Raw genomic sequence first — 17,823 nt, 5'->3', positions numbered from 1 at the left:
AACTTGCAAAAACAAACTGAAAAGAAACAAGATGCCAGTACAAGTAGTTTCCCAAAAAGTGGAGGGTTAGGGTAATCAGAAAACAGTGGTGGGAGAAGGACTTCTCCATGTATACCATTTTAGAGAGACTTGACATCTGAACCATGTGAATATATTAACCACTTTAAAAAAAAAGTTCCCTCCTCATGACACAGACCACTGCTTCCTGTGCCCAGCTGTGCTGCCATAGGCCCCACAAATCCTCCTCCTAGCCTGGCAGAGGTAGGAGCTACTTCTCTGACCCATTTATAAGAAGGTGAATAAAGGACATGGTCACACTGCAATGCCTTTATAAGAGGAAGTTTTATTGTTAATTATTTACCTTAACAGTTTCAGAAAGAGGAACAGATTAGTTCAGTCCAACATGATTAGTGAAGCAAGTGTTCTGATTGCTAAGGATTTAATTTGGATGCTTTTAATACTTAGCCATCTAACACCTCAAACATAATCGAGAATAAATGCATCATCTCCCTCCCTTTCATTTTAATTCCCACCTACCTCACTTCAATATGGAAATATCTTCGTTAAATAAGATTCCCAGAGGAACAAGTTCCCTGGAGAGTATAGCCATGAGGACAGTGCACAAAAAGAAAAACTCAAAATAAAACTCTGTATGATAATTTACTAGTCTAAGGAAACAATACCTTCCAATATATTAAGAAATAAATCCAGTTACAAATGCACTGATAGGTCTATGTTAAGAGGTTCTGGTATAGTAACTGAAAATGGCCAGCTATTTACAAGATACACAAGCAGGAACGGTGCACCTAGCCCAGCACTGGCCCTCAGAAGCCAAAAGTGTTTTCTCCACTGTAGGCCACATACAAGAATCCATCTTCATCTTTTTCCTTCTCGTAAAGCTGTCCCATAGTTAGGCTTGAAAGAGAAAAACAAAAAACAACATTGAGAATTGGGTTTGATCACTGGGTCTACGTGTTGGGAGAAAGATGGCTTGAGGATAAAGAATTTCAGTACTTAAACTAGCTACTCTGTCACACCTTTGGTGGTAGGTGATAAAAAGTAATTCTCTGGGAATCGATAGATAAGACTAGAATCAACCTCCATCCTCCTGTCCCAGGCAAGGCCATTTGACTCACCCTTACACCAAGGTATTCCTTCAGAAGCCAGCTCTAGCTCCTAGGGTGGATGTGGTTGGTTAGTACTGGTTAGTGCTTTCGCAATGCTTTCTGAATGGCAGGGGCGGGAGGGCGCTAGGGAGAAAAGCTAATAAGCAAAATAAGAGTCTAAGAGGCCCATCCCTGTGTGGGTGAGAGACAAAGGTAAAGACGAGTACTTGTGCTTTCCTCTCCTCAGGGCTGGTCTATTTGAAGATTTATAATTCGTACCTAGCATGATAAAGAATGAGTGGGCTGATTCCTGTGGAAGTTCGCCTGCCAGAAACCCTGTGCCCCAGAGATCTGCATCGGCGTCATCGAAGGGAAGTTACTTTCCTCACATGTAATGCAAAAAGCTCTCATATTATATCTGGGATCCAAAGAAGTCTTGCCCAAGCTTCCTAAGAACCCTCCAGAAATAGATATTTCTCAAACTAAACATGGGTGGGTGGGAGAGCTGGCTTTCCCTCAGCAGTAAAACAGACTGCAGCAGGGGAGACCTAATCTAGTTCTCTGCCATGAAGCTGAGGTGCACTGGCTCCAGAGTAAGACTAGTAACACCTGGAGCCCCAGGTGAGCTCTGGCCACATGACTGCTCTATTAGAGATAAGCAGGAGGAGGTGCAGACATGTGCTAAACCTCAGCATGACCATGCGTGGTGGGGTCAACCAGAACCAGCACTGACAAAGCAGTCTGAGAGCCGCCAGAGGAGACAGAGGTCACTAAGCCCGGACAGGTCTTAACAGATGCTTAAATGCAGGACTCAGGAGAACAAGGGCCAGAGGGTAGATAAAGAGGGGTCGGAGGCCTCAAGCCAGTGAAGCAAAGGCTGCCCCAGCTGCTGCTTTGCTCCTGGCAGCTGTATGGGACCACCATGTAAACAGGAATGCAGACCACATTTATTTATAAAGGGGAGTTTTTCTCCTTTCCTACTCTTCCTGCCCATTTTCAAGCTTAGCTGGTTCGGCTGTGTGGGTAGATGAGAACTAGTAATAACGTAGGAGTGGATGAGTATGAATACAGAATGGCCTGTCACTGGCATCTTGTACAATAAAATCGTGCTTCCTGTGAGGATCTAACTGGAATTTGTAAAATAAGGACTCCCTGAAACAGCACTGTCCACTACAAATTTCTCCTGTGACAGAAATGTCCTACATTTCTGCTGTCCAGTGCCGTCGCCACTATGTTCAGCACTTTAAATGTGGCTCATCTGAATTGCTATGTGCTGTAAGTGTAAAACATACACAAGATTTCAAAGTATCAGAGTATGAAAAAAAAGATGTAAAATATCTCAATTTTGACTACATGTTGAAATGATGCCATTTTGGATATACCAGATAAAAAAAAAACTATTAAAATTAACTTCACCTGTTTTTCTTTTTTAATGTGGCTACTAGAGAATTTTAGATTGCATGTGTGGCTCACATGCCATTTCTATTGACGACACTGCCCTGGAACATGTGAGGACTTGGGGGGCAGTGGGTAGAGGGAGGAACCCGTGCCCATGAGAACACCTGTGGTGGGTGGTAGGTCTCAACCTCAGCTGCACAGCAGAAACAATGGGGAGCTTGAAAGACATGTCCCACCCCAGACCAATTAAATCAGAATCTCTGGAGGTAGGACCCAGGCATCAGTAAGTTTTAAAATGCCCAAGATGGGGACTTCCCTGGTGGCACAGTGGTTAAGAATCCGCCTGCCAATTCAGGTGACACGGGTTCGAGCCCTGGTCCAGGAAGATCCCACGTGCCGCGGAGCAACTAAGCCTGTGCGCCACAACTACTGAGCCCACATGCCACAACTACTGAAGCCTGTGCGCCTAGAGCCCATGCTCCGCAACAAGAGAAGCCTCCGCAATGAGAAGCTTGCGCACCACAACGAAGAGTAGCCCCCGCTCACCGCAACTAGAGAAAGCCCGCCCATGCGCAGCAAGACCAAACGCAGCCAAAAATAAATTAATTAATTAAAAAAAAATGCCCAAGATGATTCCCTATGCAGCCAAGTTGAGAAACAATCCCCTTGCCAGAGGGAGAGATGCTTGTCTGTCTTTGTTTGTTTTGGAGATGCTTATCTTTAAAAGCATGGGACTAGGAAGTAGAGTGAGCCAGGAAGTGGAGTGAAGAGCCAGCAACTAGCAAAGGGTTTGAACAAGTAGCGGGGTCTCTCAAGAAGACTTTCACCCTGGTGGTTAGGAATGCCCTGAGGAACCCAGCTTTTCCCTGAGAATCCTCAGAATGAGGCCAAGGGGAAGACAGCTACCGTTACTGCCACAACTCTCTTGCCCCTCTTGGTACAAGTGTCCAGGGTGACCTTGATAAGACCTGAACTACAGTCTCCCCACTATCATTACCAAAGGGGTTTGGAAGGAGCAGACACTGTGTGCAATTCAAAGGCGGCAGCCACACCTTGATGCCTATGTCAAGTCTGGTTCCATCTGCCAGACTAAGCTCTGCTCTTCTCCTAGCAAGTTACAAGCCCAAGGGCAGTGACTCTTAAGTTGTGCTGCTGAGTTAGAAATACTTGAGGAGCTTTATAAACCCCAGACTCTGAACATTGTCTGCAGTGAACAATGACCAGGGAACAACTACTGTCTAAGGCAGGCTCTGAGACTCTGACGGGGTTGGGGGAGGAGGACCCATAATCATGTGGCTTTCTGTCTTCAGATTCCATTGTCTTTTAAGTAACGCTTTGGTTTATAAATTTAACAGTGCCCTAGCAGCTATAAAGGCTGATCATAAAAATTCTAATTATAATAGCAAACACTATGTGCCAAGCACTTGTTTTAAGTGCATTACATGTATTAACTCTTTACCCTCAGAACAATCTTAGGAGGCAGGTACAATCATAATCCATAGTTCAGATAATAAAAGTGAGGCACAGGGCTTCCCTGGTGGCGCAGTGGTTGAGAGTCTGCCTGCCAATGTAGGGGATACGGGTTCGAGCCCTGGTCTGGGAGGATCCCACATGCCGCGGAGCACCTAGGCCCGTGCGCCACAACTACTGAGCCTGTGCGTCTGGAGCCTGTGCTCCGCAACAAGAGAGGCCGCGATAGTGAGAGGCCCGCGCATCGCAATCAAGAGTGGCCCCCGCTCGCCGCAACAAGAGAAAGCCCTCACACAGAAACGAAGACCCAAAACAGCCAAAATAAATAAGTTAGTTAATTTAAAAAACAAAGTGAGGCACAGAGAGGTTAACTAATTCATGCCAGATCACAAAGCTAGGAGACATTCTTACCACCAAGTTGTGCTGCCTCCATGTGATACACAACTAGATCTAATGACCTAATGTCAGCATTCTTGTACCTTCTGTGAAGACCTCTCTTAGAATAGCACTTCTCACACATACAAACATGCATAGGGAATCACCTGGATGTCTTGTTAAAGTGCCTGTTTTGATTCTGAAGGTCTGGGTCAAGGATGAGATTATCCATTTCTATCTAACAAATTCCCAGGGAAGGGCACTGCTGCCAGCTTCTGTATCACACCTTGAGCAGCAGGTCCTTCAGATCCTGTAATTTTACAATTCGATGGCTGTGCCTAATGATTTTAAGAGCCCTTTCACTGTTCTCCTTTTCTCTGCCACGCAGTGTCATGTGGAAACTCTACTTAGTTGGCAGTAGCACAGTGTCCTTATACTCAGGGTATCCCTTGGGCAGGAACTTGAAAACTGACAATGCTCAACACTGGGAGCTAAACGCTCCAGTCAGCAGCCCGTGACTGAACGCCTGATTCCAAGGCTTCCCTAGGTGACAAGAAAGAAGACTGGCGCATCTGTACAGTATAATTCAAAAACAGCAAATGTGGGATCAGGCCACACACATACAGAGTCAGAATAACTTGGTCTGGAGCCAAAAAAGAGCAGGGCTACAAATATAGTTTCAAAATACTTTTTTTAAAAGTCCCATTAAGGGGCTTCCCTGGTGGCGCAGTGGTTGAGAATCCACCTGCCAATGCAGGGGACACGGGTTCGAGCCCTGGTCCAGGAGGATCCTACATGCCATGGAGCAACTAAGCCCGTGCGCCACAACTACTAAGCCTGTGCTCTAGAGCCCGCATGCCACAACTACTGAGCCCACAAGCCACAAATACCGAAGCCCACGCACCTAGAACCGTGCTCCACAACAAGAGAAGCCACCGCAATGAGAAGCCCGCACACCGCAACAAGGAGTAGTCCCCGCTCACCGTAACTAGAAAAAGCCCACATGCAGCAACGAAGACTCAATGCAGCCAAAAATAATACAATAAATTAAAAAGAAAAAAAAGTTCCATTAAAAGAATAGCCAAGGCGGTTACCCGCTGTCTGGTGCGGTGACCTGGCATGGGGAGCTGCGGGAGGGGAGGAGAGGGTGTCACTGTCGCTGATGGCTGAGGCGGCAGGAGGGAAGCTGGATCCCGGGCGGTGGGAGGGAAAGCGGGAGAGAGGGTCTGGTGAGGTGGCAGCGCTCAAGACCACGCTGGGTCAGGCTTGGTTCTTGTGGAGTGGAGTGCAGGGTGCCAAACCAAAAAAAAGAAGAAAAAAAAAAAGGAATAGCCAAGGGCTTCCCTGGTGGTGCAGTGGTTAAGAATCTGCCTGCCAATGCAGGGGACATGGCTTTGAGCCCTGTTCCGGGAAGATCCCACATGCCGCGGAGCAACTAAGCTAGTGAGCCACAACTACTGAGCCCACATGCCACAACTACTGAGCCCACATGCCACAACTACTGAAGCGCCCGTGCTCCGCAACAAAAGAAGCCACTCCAATGAGAAGCCCGCACACCACAACGAAGAGTAGTCCCCGCTCACCGCAACTAGAGAAAGCCCGCACACAGCAATGAAGACCCAACACAGCCAAAAATAAATAATTAAATTAAATTAAATTTTTTAAAAAAGAGCCCTCTTTAAAAAAAAGTCATGAGGGACACAAAATAATTAAAAAAAAAAAAAAAAAGAAGAGCCAAGTGGAAGGGCAGGGATGCAAAACGTGCCCCTTTTCAGCAGGCAGCGTACAGCAGAAGGCCGGTGTGTTCCTTTAGGACAAGTTCTGTACACCTCTGAGAAGTCGGGCTCCCCTCTCAGAATCCAGAGGCCCAAGCCACACAGCACCAGATGGGCCACTACTGGAGCAGCAGAGGATCTGAAAGCAAAGAGACACTCATCCAAGAAGGAGGCTGCTGAGCACTGGTGGTAGGGGACTGCCACCTTCAAGCTCTGAGTCTGACAAGGGAAGAAATGGGAAAGCCAGTGGCAGATTTAAGCCATGGAGCCAAGCTAAAGGTATGGTGGGACCCTGAAGTACTGAGTGAAATGAACCTAAATTGCCCCCTAAAACCCTGTCCCCTACACTTCCATTCAAGATAAACCGGTCTAGACAAACTAACCAATAATAAAGGCACTTTTCAGAAGGATCCACACCCAGGAATGGCCATGCTGCTGAGGGCATGCCAGTTTCAAGCTGCTCACCAGCCTACGAACTGGGGGAGGCTGACCTAGAACTGTGTGGATGCCCTATCCCTGCACAGCCTTCCCCTGGGCCCAGCCAAGGCCAGGCTGCGGAGGCTGTGGGGTCCAGCCTGACTCAGGAATTGGCTGGGCTGATGGGCCACCCGGCCATCCATCTGCTCTGCGCCCCACGTGCTTCCACTGTATCTGGATTTATCTCTTTCCCAGCAGGGGGAGGGTGGGTGGGGTGAACTGGGAGGACAACGGCCACTGCTGTGGATCCTGGAAAGGCACAGGCCTCAGAGTGAAAATTAACATGGCCCTAAAGGCTGCCCAAGATTCTAAAATACAAAAATTAACTACTGCTTATTCCTTTTATCAGATTTTTCTCCGATATAAATAAACTCTATTCCACTGTTAAGATAAACCCTGCTCTTGAAGAGGTATTTACCCAGAAATGATCAAATGTGCTTAATTTAAGCACCTTTCTAAATGAAGTCTGGACTGTAAGACATCACAACTTCTTTTAGTACCTCTTTAAGAGCTTACTTAGTACCTCTTTAAGAGCCAGGAGCAACTAAACACCATAATCTTAAACAGCACGGATTTCCCAATGTAACATTCCCAAGTTATAACATCTTAGATATATATTATTTAATAAAATATACTCCTGTTTCTATTTTAGACAGGGGACTAAGAAGACTCTTATCTGTGCTCTAAACAAAGACCAAAGGTGGGCACCATTGCCATGTCTGGGTTCCCCTCTAAAGCCGTGACTGGGAAACATACACTGATATTCTTTCTCAAGTCCTGTCTGCACCAAGGCAGTTTTCCCTTCATTTCTGGCCCAATTCTGGATGCAGGCACCTAGGCAGAGAATTCAACTTTTCAATGGGAAATGGGAAAAGGCAGTTGAGATCTCCCCTTTTTAAAAAAAGAGAACTCAGAATTTTGAAAGTAAAACTCTTAGAGACTTGCTTCTGTCTCTATTTCTAGAATCAATATTTAATACTAACTACTCAAACAATAATCACGTTATTTTACGTGATGGTCACCTGCAAAGTTCCGCTTCAAGGCAGGAACAAATGAAGTTACTTTCGCTCAGCCTCAGACATTAAGTTATCCTTGTGTAGATCTGTCTGTTATGGTATGGGGGAGGGCTCCTCCTCTCTCAACTCTGATTTCCCCAGCCACTCTCCAAAGGCTGCAAGCACTGGCTGAAGGTTAAAGGAGGCTCCATGCTTCCCTAAGGAGGCTGAAAAGTGCTACGAAAGAGGCTGCTACTGCCTTGGGGAGGAAATGGCAACACTGAGTCAAACAGTAGCTTTAGGAAGGAGACTGGCAATTTTGTTTGTGCAGCCATCAGTTGCATAAAGGCCAATGATGTCACATGCCTCTTTTATTTATAAGCAAATTTATTTTTAAGAATAAAACCAAACAAGCAAAGAACTGGTACATTAAATATGGGGCAGGAAGTCATTAACTGGGTCCAAAGGTGCTGAAGAGCCTGGGCAGAGGGGCTGGTTAGTGACTTGGGTCACTGCTGTAATCTGTTCCAGGGAGGATTCTTACCAGGTTGGAAAGGCAAATAAAACTTAGAAAATGGCCCTGAAGCAGCCTCTGCTGCCCTGAGAATCACTTTTCGTTTCCAATTCTATTTATATTTCAGGGATAATGGGGGAGAGGGCGTTAGTTAAAATCTTCAGCCATTTTAATTGCTAGATAACGTAATCTTAATGTCTCCAGAAGCCTGCTTCATTTCTTTCAAGAAGTATCAGAGGATTAGAATCAAGGAAAATAAAACTCAATGCCACAGGTCCTAGTCACCTACTTCCTCCCATAAGAAGCCACCACCGGGAAGGAGAAAACATAGGGCCACCAAGGAGCTGCAGAAGTTGCAGGTGGCATGAATGAAGATTTATCTCCCCCACTACCTGAAGGGAAGCGGAGAGTGACCACAGATGCCCAGGGCTTCACCAGCCTTCCCTGGTGAAGAGTGTGCCTAGCACCACACTGCCCAGAGGCCGGTGAAGGAAGGCTGGGAGAGCCCAATGGGATGACCAGGTCACCCCTGGCAACACCACAGCTTCCTAAGCTACAGCTGTAAGCAGACCAATGGCACCCATTAGGCAGGACCTGGCCTGTCTCCTCAGGCAGAACCTTGGCCTAACGGAAGAACCTTCCATTTCTCCCTTATCCTCTGCCAAACACCAAGAGGTGGAGGTGGTAGAGACTGGGAAAGAGAAAATCAGACCAAAAAGTAGCCAGAGTTGTCTACCTTTCATAGGAAAAGGACTAGAACATGGCTTAGGCCTCTTCTGGAGCTTTCAAGGATTTTCAAAGGAAACATATTTTGGCCACATTGGGCTAGTTCCCAGGAGTTCTTAAAGCCTTAGCTTCAGAAGTACTATTTTTGGGGGGATAACAAATGAAACTTAGTTTGGGTCACTAAGATGAGACGCAGCCAGGAATTCACATTCAGAGGAGGGGCCTAGAAGTACTCAAATCAGTAATAGGAAAGGACTGACCAGAGATACAGACTGAGCCAGAAAATTTTCCTCTTTGCACAGAGGACTAAAGCCAGACTGTCAACTACCTAGAAGGGAACTGTAATGCCCCTGCCTAGATTCAGGCCCCAAGTTATCCCAAAGGTTGCTTCCAGGCAGCACAAGAGCAAGAGCAAGGGGGTGGTTACTCTGAAAGTCAGAGCAGGTGGCACCAAGAGAGGTGTAAGTCTGTAAAGAGACCTCAGAGCCCTTTGCTGGCCAGCAGCCATTTCCACGTACTTGAGGATCAGGCAGCTGCTCTCAAGGTACTCTCACAGTGGCCAGAGCTGAGCCTGGAAAGCGAGCAAGTAGGCAGGGTGATTAACTGAAGCTGAGCCTCAGCAGGGACCACAAGCTCCTGGGGAAGAACGACAGGACTTATTTCATGGATCATTTGGAGAAAACCTCGTTTCAGGCTTCAGTTCTACTGATAGCTTAAGCCTAATTAAGTCCTGAACTATTTAAAGGGATTCTTGGGTGTTTGAGGATAAAAAAAAAAAAGAAATGATGAAATTTAAGTCCAGGCCTTGTTCTGTTTTTTTAACCCAAAGCGCACACCCACCTATTGAAGCCCTTTCTTGTTTTCCTTGAACTACTGATGTCAGGGAGCACAAAAATCAGATTTCTCGTCAGGACCTCTAAGAGTTTTCAGACCTCCAAAGTTTTGAGTTCTGTAAGCAATCAAGCAGATGGCCAATAGCAGTAAACAGCTCTCACCTGGACTGTGGGACTGTCTTATCCACAAACAGGAATATTGCCTTTTCAGAAGGAAGCTGGATCCTTTTCCTGATGATCCACATGAACTGAGCCACAGTGATGTCAGATGGAACCAGATACTTCCGTTTGTCAATGTCAACAATCTGAGAGCCTGAGACTTTTTCCACAATCACCTGTGAAAGCAAAGAAAGGTCAGGACTAGATTTCTAATGTGAGGCTCTGGCCCTGCATTGTTGGACAGCTGATGAACAGTGTGTGGGCAAGGAGGTGTTTGGGAAACTGCATAACATGAGAAAATATGCCCCTGATTTAATAAACCACACACTCTGGAGGTTAAGAACTGATATAAATGTGTTATAGGGAAATGGTAAGTGCTTTTCTGTGGTCAACTATTATATTTCTCATCCCTGATCTCAGCACGCATAAGAGAAACACAGCCCTCACTACAAAGCTTTTCAACATTTTGTCTGGGCAGACTCGAAAATATCTGGTGAGGGTTTCCTCTACAGCCTGTTACTCCAGGCTGGACCACAGAATGGATCTGCCTTCACACTACAGAGGAATTAAGATCTCAAGGAACACAGGAAATGAGAATGGATGGACTAATGGGAATGACTGGCAAGCCCAGCCAGCCAAGAACGAAGCTCTTCATTTGGTCTGTTGCTTCTCTCTGAACTAAGTTTCAAATTTATCCCTCCTGCCCCCTCCCCAAAGGAACTGTTCACAAGCAATAAGCTACAATAACAGGCCTGGATGTCCTTAAAAATAAATAAGGGTTACAGAAACTATCTCCCCTACCATGGGATAAATACAGGATAAGTATCATTGATTAAACACAAGCCACTAGCAGTGGCTTCTCAGATTTTTTTAGTCAGGAAAGGATGTCAAGATCAGAGTGAGAAAAGGGAACTAGAAGTCAGGTAAAGATGGAGGCTCAAAGTTAAAGATCAATGTCCTGAGACTAAAGTACCACTTCCAAGACCAAAGTGAAAGTCTCCCTCCACCACCATTCCCAAAAGTGGCTGTGACCTGTTGCCCTGTCCTAGAACATCGTTTATTACATAATTGTCTAGGGAAGCCCAGAGGCTTCTGACAGCTTGTTGGCCTAGATCAGGAGGTTCAGCACTGAGGCATCCTGAACAGCATCAACTCAAGCCCCTCACGCCCCGGCCCCAGCTGGTCCCTTACCCAGTCTGGCCCATCTGCTACTATAACTGGGACTGGAATCTAAACTTGTCAACTGTTGAATGGCCTGGAGCCCTATCACGGGTCTTAAACAGCAAGGGTGACAGCGAGGTGAGAGGGCGGGGAGTCCACTCACCGGAACCCGGTCGGGATATTTCGCTCGGATCTTCGCAGATTCCACGCATCTGTGTTCTATGGGAGAAACGCACCGGGCTGACTGTCGCGCCTGACCGGCCGGCCGGGTCCCGAGCCCCCGGCCCTCCTCCCCACCGTGACCTGTGAACGCCCCAGGTCCTCGTTCAGGCGTCCCGGCAACCTCGGTTCCCGGTCCACTGGCTCCGGAAGGTCCCGCAGAGGTCGGCGCGGGGTGGGTGGGCAGCCGCCCGGGGTGCCGGGACCTCGGCGACCCGAGACCAGAGTGCGGCATCCGCGCCGCCGGGCCCAGCCCAGGGCGGCCCGAGTGGGGGAGGGGGCCCACCCGCCGCCCCAGCCCCCACGGCGGGGCCAATGGCCGAGTGCTTACCCAGCGAGTGGTCCTCCTTGAACATCCACTTCATGGCGGCGGCGGCAGCGGAGAAAGGATGCAGCCGGCTCTCGGAGCCGCGGAGCTCAGCGCACCAACCACAACAACAACAACGGCGGCGGCGCCGGCGGCGGCAGCAGCTGTAGCGGTAGCGGCGGCGGCGGCGACTACACGGCAGGCGGGACTTCCGGCTACCGGAGTCTAGCAACCTTCAGGGGGCGGAGCTTCCGGCGCCGCTCGCTGGGACGCCGCGCCAAGGGGCGGGACCGCATGTCAAGGGGCGGAGCCGCATGTCAAGGGGCGGGACAGGAGAGGTCGCTGAGAGGGGCTGCCGGCGGAGTGGGGATGACAGAGTTGGTGACAGATGTCCGTGAGGGATATTGGTGACTGGGGAGGGGATATTCGAGAACTGGTAACAGGAGTGGGGTCTCAGTGGACGTTGGTAAGGGGAAGGGGTGAGTGGGGCTCTGGCTGATGGGTTAGGGCTCTTATAGAGGACTATTCATTAGGGAAACCTGCCTGGGGCGTTGGTGACAACAGGGGGATTTTGTAGGTATGGATGACAGAAGAGGGTTCTCTGGTGGTTGGTGATGGCAGGGGGTCTATTTAGGGCGTTGGCACTTTGGGGAGTATTGTTTGGAGTGGTTATAGATTCGGGGCTCAATCTGGAGGCTGTGACTAGTTTGAGGGGACTGTGTGGGGTGGGGTACTGATGACAAACCGGGGGTTCAGTATTGGGGACAGCCATAATAGGTTGCATTGGACCTAGAAATTGAATTTAAACAAATCCCATTTCCTTCCCTTATTCACGAATAAATGTTTGAATAAGCATTTAAGAAAAGCTATCATAACTACGCATTTGAGGAGTGTAACATCACACTTACCACAAAGAGCCCCCTTCGCCTTAACTGGCAGAAGAGTTAGAGGTGACTGTCTGGCTCAGAGAATTCCCCTGATAGCTGGTCACGAGATGGGTTTCTTTGCCATTCAGCATGGGGTTCAGCAATCACAGCCTAGGCTGTGTGTGTGTGTGCCATCTGCCTGAGCACAGGCCTTCAGGGTCTCCAGTGATGTCATTCCTTTCTTCCTCCAAGAGTCATCAGGGCAGTGCGCTCTGGTTCATCATCTGTTTATGAGCTGGTGAATACGGAAGGAGATATTCACTTAATTGGGACACGTGATCCTTGCCACGTGCTTGTGATTCTGATGCATCTGAAAGGCCTGTTTGTTTGAACATGGTCATTCATCATTTCCTCAGTTGAAACTCCTGATGGATGTTGTGGAATCTAGCTTTATTCTGAAATTATTTTTGATATTTTAAGACTGTGTGTCTGAGCAACTAAAATCCGTGTTTGTTTCTTGCCTGTTTTAAATGAAGTGAAAAATCCTTTGAATTTCATACCTAGAAATTATTGTTGTTGCATATAGGAGCACTGTTCTAAGTGTTGGGGGAAAGCAGTGAGCAGAACAGACAACACTTGCACTCTTATGGAGTTTGCATTCTAGTGGGACAAAACAAAAAAAATATGTTGGGTAATGATAGGTGCTGTTTAGAAAAATAAAGCATGGTGCTTGACTAGAGAGTGATGTGTGGGATCAAATGCATATTAGATAAAGTGGTTTGGCATATTCTAGGAACAGGAAGGAACCCCTTGTGGCTGGAGCTGAATAAATAAGAGGGTGTGTGTTAGGAGGTGAGATCAAAGGGATCTAGAACAAAAGTGAGTTGAGCTTTGAATTCCATTTAAAGAACTTTGGATTTTATTTAGAATGAAATGAGAAGTCAGTGGAGGGTTTTTGTTTTTGTTTGTTAGTATTTATTTATTTGGCTATGCCGGGTCTTAGTTGCGGCATGTAGGATCTTTAGTTGTGGCATGTGGGATCTAGTTCCCGGACCAGGGATTGAACCCAGGCCCCCTGCATTGGGAGCGTGGAGTTTTAGCCACTGGACCACCAGGGAAGTCCCAGTGGAGGGTTTTAAGAAGTGTGACAGGCATGAAGAACCTAGGGGCAAGACGGGAATAAAGACGCAGACCTACTAGAGAATGGACTTGAGGACATGCGGAGGGGGACAGGTAAGCTAGGACAAAGTGAGAGAGTGGTAGTGTATATATGGACATATATACACTACCAAATGTAAAATAGAGAGCTAGTGGGAAGCAGTCGCATAGCACAGGGAGATCAGCTCGGTGCTTTGTGACCACCTAGAAGGGTGGGATAAGGAGGGTGAGAGGGAGGGAGATGCAAGAGGGAAGAGATATGGGAATATATATATATATATATATATATATATATATATATATATATAACTGATTCACTCTGTTATAAAGCAGAAACTAACACACCACTGTAAAGCAATTATACTCCAATAAAAATGTTAAAAAAACAAAGTGTTATGATATGACTTTCCTTTTTAAGTGATCAGGCTAGCTTCTGTGTAGACAACAGACTATAGGGGGTTGAGGATGGAAGCAACAGAAGAGTTAATAGGCTATTGTGATAATCTAGGTGTATGATTTTGTTGGTTTAGACCAAGAAGTTATCTGTGGAGGTGTTGGGAAGCAGCTGTGTTCTACATATATTTTGAAGGTATATCCAACAAAATTTGCTGGTCAATTGAATGTGAGTTATGAGAGATGAGTCTAAGTCATGGTTTTGGAAGAATGGAGTTGCCATGTACTGATGTACTGGAATAGGGTGGAGCCAGCGGGGGGTGGGGGGGCAAAGCAAGGCTTTGGTTTTGGTTATATTAAGATGCCCAAGAGACACATCCAAGTAAAGATGTAGAGTAGGTAGACGGATCTATGAGTCTCAAACTCAGAAGCGAAGTATTTAAAGCTATCGAACTAGAGATCCGCTAGAGAGTGAGTATAAAAATGAAAATACCTATTTTGCGAATAGAGCTAAACACTGAGGAATGAAGATGGTTATTCACCATCTGATAATGAATCAGTGAAGGAGATAGAAATTGGACCGAAGACCCCCTGCTTCCCTTTGAGCTGGCCATTGAGTCCTAGTTCAAAGCATGTGTACACCAGCTTGCACCTGGAAGAACTTAGTACACTTCTCAGGGGAGAGGTCTGCTGTTCACCAGCTTACAGGCATGTATGTCATCTGATGGTCTCAATGATGTGCAGTGTCTGTCTTCTATCTTTACCTACCTTCTTGATGTCCTTTTCCAGTTCACCATTCTAACTGGTGTCTCTGATCTGCCTTGATGATATGCATCACCTTCTTTACCTATTGGGTCATTATATTTAGCTTACTGAATGTTCTAAGGACATTGGATCTCTTCCTTGAGAGGGTTGTTAGTTGACGAGGTGAGTCAGAAGAAGAAATAGGATAATACATATATGCAATTACACATTCACCAACTTGTGAAACATGGAGAGTAAATTTCAAAGGTATGTGAACATGGATACTGAGGGATGGCTAGGACAATGGGGGCTGACACAAAGCCAAGTGTGGCTTATCAAGAAGGACTTCACAGAGGGACTTCCCTGGTGGTCCAGTGGATAAGACTCCATGCTGCCAATGTAGGGGGCCTGGGTTCAATCCTCGGTCGGGGAACTAGATCCACATGCATGCTGCAACTAAGGAGTCTGCATGCCGCAACTATGAGCCCACATGCTGCAGCTAAAGATCCCACGTGCTGCAACTAAGACCCAATGCAGCCTAAATAAATAAATAAAAATTTTAAAAAAGACTTCACAGAGAATGTGAATTTTATGTTTCAGAAAGAAGGGTGCATTTTCCAAAGTGTAAACTTTCCTTAACAGATAGAAACAAAGCCTGGAGTTGGAAGAGGGAACTGGGAAGTCAAAGGTTTGGTGATATAAATGCCAAGGTGAAAGAAATGTTGGAAAGTGTTGAAGCAAACATTCCGGAGTTCTAACCTGATTCAAGAGACCCTGAATGGGCGCTTATAGAAAGGAGTAGAATACAATTTTTTTTAATTTAATTTTATTTATTTATTTTTGGTTGCATTGGGTCTTCGTTGCTGTGCGCAGGCTTTCTCTAGTTGCAGCGAGCGGGGGCTACTCTTGGTTGCTGTGCGCGGGCTTGTCATTGCCGTGGCTTCTCTTGCAGAGTACAGGCTCTAGAGTGCAGGCTCAGTAGTTGTGGCGCAGGGGCTTTTTTTCTCTGTGGCGTGTGGGATCTTCCCGGACCAGGACTCGAACCTGTGTCCCCTGCATTGGCAGGCAGATTCTTAACCACTGCGCCACCAGGGAAGCCGTAAAATATGATTAAAATGCATAGTTTTTAGAGAACGACTTTCTTTGTCCTTGGAGGTAAATTGCATAAAACACGAGAAAATTATGGAAATGGAAACTGAGACGTCAGTTCTTAGTCAAGAATGTGTGAAAATGACAAAATATAGACAAATCTTTAGCATTTAAAAAAAATTTAATATTCTGTCAAGAATTGAAATAAAACCACAAAAAGTAGTTTCCTCAAATCAGGGGAACAAAGAGTAAATATTAGTATCTGTTATTATTAAACACTTTTGCAAAGCTCATGGCATCTCAGAGGAGGCTGAAGCACTTCATACACCCAAATTCTTAGTAGTCACCTCCGTTTCAGCAGTGACTAAGCTGACACCAGCTACAGCATGTGTTTCCTTCTGAAAGAAGGAGCTTTGGAGGCAAACACCTCCTTCCTCACAGCACAGCCACCCTCAGGAAGCAACATCAGAACCATCTATTCTAAATTTTATTTTAATGGGTTTTTTTTAATATTTATTTTTTTATCTTGGCTGCACTGGGTCTTAGTTGTGGCACTCAGGATCTTCCTTGTAGCATCTTTAGTTGTGGCATGCAGGATCATTAGTTGCGGCATGTGGACTTCTTAGTTGCGGTGTGTGGGCTTCTTAGTTGTGGCATGTGAACTCTTAGTTGCAGCATGCACACAGGATCTAGTTCCCCGACCAGGGATTGAACCCCAGCCACCGATCTAGTTCCCCGACCAGGGATTGAACCCCAGCCACCGGCATTGGGAGTGCAGTCTTAACCTCTGGACCACTAGGGAAGTCTCCTGGTTATTTAAATAAATGAAAGACATTCACTTAAAGCATAAGTACAGTATAATGGCAGAATCATAACATAGATTTAAGCCTAACAGTTGTTGTATTTAAGAGCTGTGTTGCCACCCCAGAAAAGCTTTAAAGCAAAAATGAGTGGTAATGGACCAGATATGTCAAAATAATGACTTATGGCTGATTACATTGTCATCTTGGACTGTGGTAAGGGCCCTGGATAGTTTCCCCTTATGGGACATCTTGACCTCTTTCTGTGTTGTTAGGATCTCGGCTGTTCTCTTCATCGGAAACCCACTTCTAGGTTATGGTGACTAAACTTATCATGGTGATCATTTTGAAATGTATAGAAATATTGAAACACTACGTTGTGTAACAGGAACTTACATAGTGTTGTAGGTCAATTATACTTCAAAAACAAACTCATAAAAAAGAGATCAGATTTGTGGTTATCAGAGGCAAGGTGGAGGGAGGGGGGAATTGGATGAAGGAAGTCAAAAGGTACAAACTTACAGTTATAAGATAAATAAGTACTAGGGATGTAATGTACAACATGATAAATATAATTAGCACTGCTCTATGTTATATATGAAAGAGTAAATCCTAGGAGTTCTTATCAGAAGGAAAAAATTTTTTTCTATTTAATTTTTAATCTATATGAGATAAGCAATATTCACTAAACTTATTGTGGTAACCATTTCATGATGTAACTCAAATCATTATGCTGTACACCATAAACTTATACAGTGCTGTATGTCAATTAAACCTCAATAAAACTAGAAGGAAAAAAATCCTTCTAGGTTGCCTTCAAAATAGGAGCATCTACTACTGGACTCCATTCTGAGCACAAACCTCACACTATCTCTTGGAACTGCAATGTGATCCTTTTGGTGAAGAACTTGGCTATTGACCATGTTAAAAAAAAATTCCTTCTGCCATGTTCGAAATACTAGGGGGCGGGTGGAGTGGGGGGAAAGCATTCAATTAAGTGATACTCCAACATTATCTTTGGAGAGGAGCATAGCTTCCCCTAAAACAGGTAGCCAAGCTTGTGCCCAATTAAGGTAACAAAGTATAGCAGAGCTATATAGTAATTATCCTTTCTCTCTCTTGAAGAGCAGGGAGATTTGTGTCCTGTTTCTGTCCGGCTATGGAATATAATGAAAGCGATAGAAAGTTTGGAGACAAAGAGCCATGGTTTGGTCTTGGCGCAGGATCAGGTCCAGGACCACGGCCACATTCATGTTCT

General features: G+C 45.9%; 1 protein-coding gene across 2 annotated transcripts; it reads right to left on the bottom strand.

Annotated features, from left to right (window-relative positions):
• Positions 1–323: 323 nt before the first annotated feature.
• On the bottom strand, positions 324–11,732 carry GABARAPL2 (GABA type A receptor associated protein like 2). 2 transcript variants are annotated; one of them, XM_032613957.1, is made up of 4 exons: positions 11,540–11,732; positions 11,153–11,292; positions 9,832–10,004; positions 324–915 (listed from the first exon to the last, which is right to left on the bottom strand). In XM_032613957.1, exons 1-4 carry the CDS (start codon positions 11,571–11,573, stop codon positions 825–827), a joined length of 438 nt encoding a protein of 145 aa, XP_032469848.1. In that variant the 5' UTR covers positions 11,574–11,732; the 3' UTR covers positions 324–824. The 2 variants fall into 2 exon arrangements, with proteins under 2 accessions (XP_032469848.1, XP_032469849.1); XM_032613958.1 differs by having other exon boundaries at positions 11,153–11,208; positions 11,540–11,730.
• Between the last annotated feature and the right edge of the window lie 6,091 nt (positions 11,733–17,823).

This window comes from Phocoena sinus, chromosome 19 (genome assembly GCF_008692025.1).
Source record: "Phocoena sinus isolate mPhoSin1 chromosome 19, mPhoSin1.pri, whole genome shotgun sequence".
Taxonomy (NCBI): domain Eukaryota; kingdom Metazoa; phylum Chordata; class Mammalia; order Artiodactyla; family Phocoenidae; genus Phocoena; species Phocoena sinus.
Note: the sequence above shows the minus strand (reverse complement) of the source record. Positions and strands in the feature narration are given on the sequence as shown.

Bases quoted from the DNA above. Each gene is read 5' to 3' on its own strand.
- GABARAPL2 (XM_032613957.1), bottom strand. From the start codon at position 11,573: ATGAAGTGGATGTTCAAGGAGGACCACTCGCTGG. The intron at 11,293-11,539 runs GTAAGCACTCGG...GGGCGTTCACAG, and splicing joins CAAGGAGGACCACTCGCTGG to GTCACGGTGGGGAGGAGGGC. The intron at 10,005-11,152 runs GTGAGTGGACTC...TTGCTTTCACAG, and splicing joins AATATCCCGACCGGGTTCCG to GTGATTGTGGAAAAAGTCTC.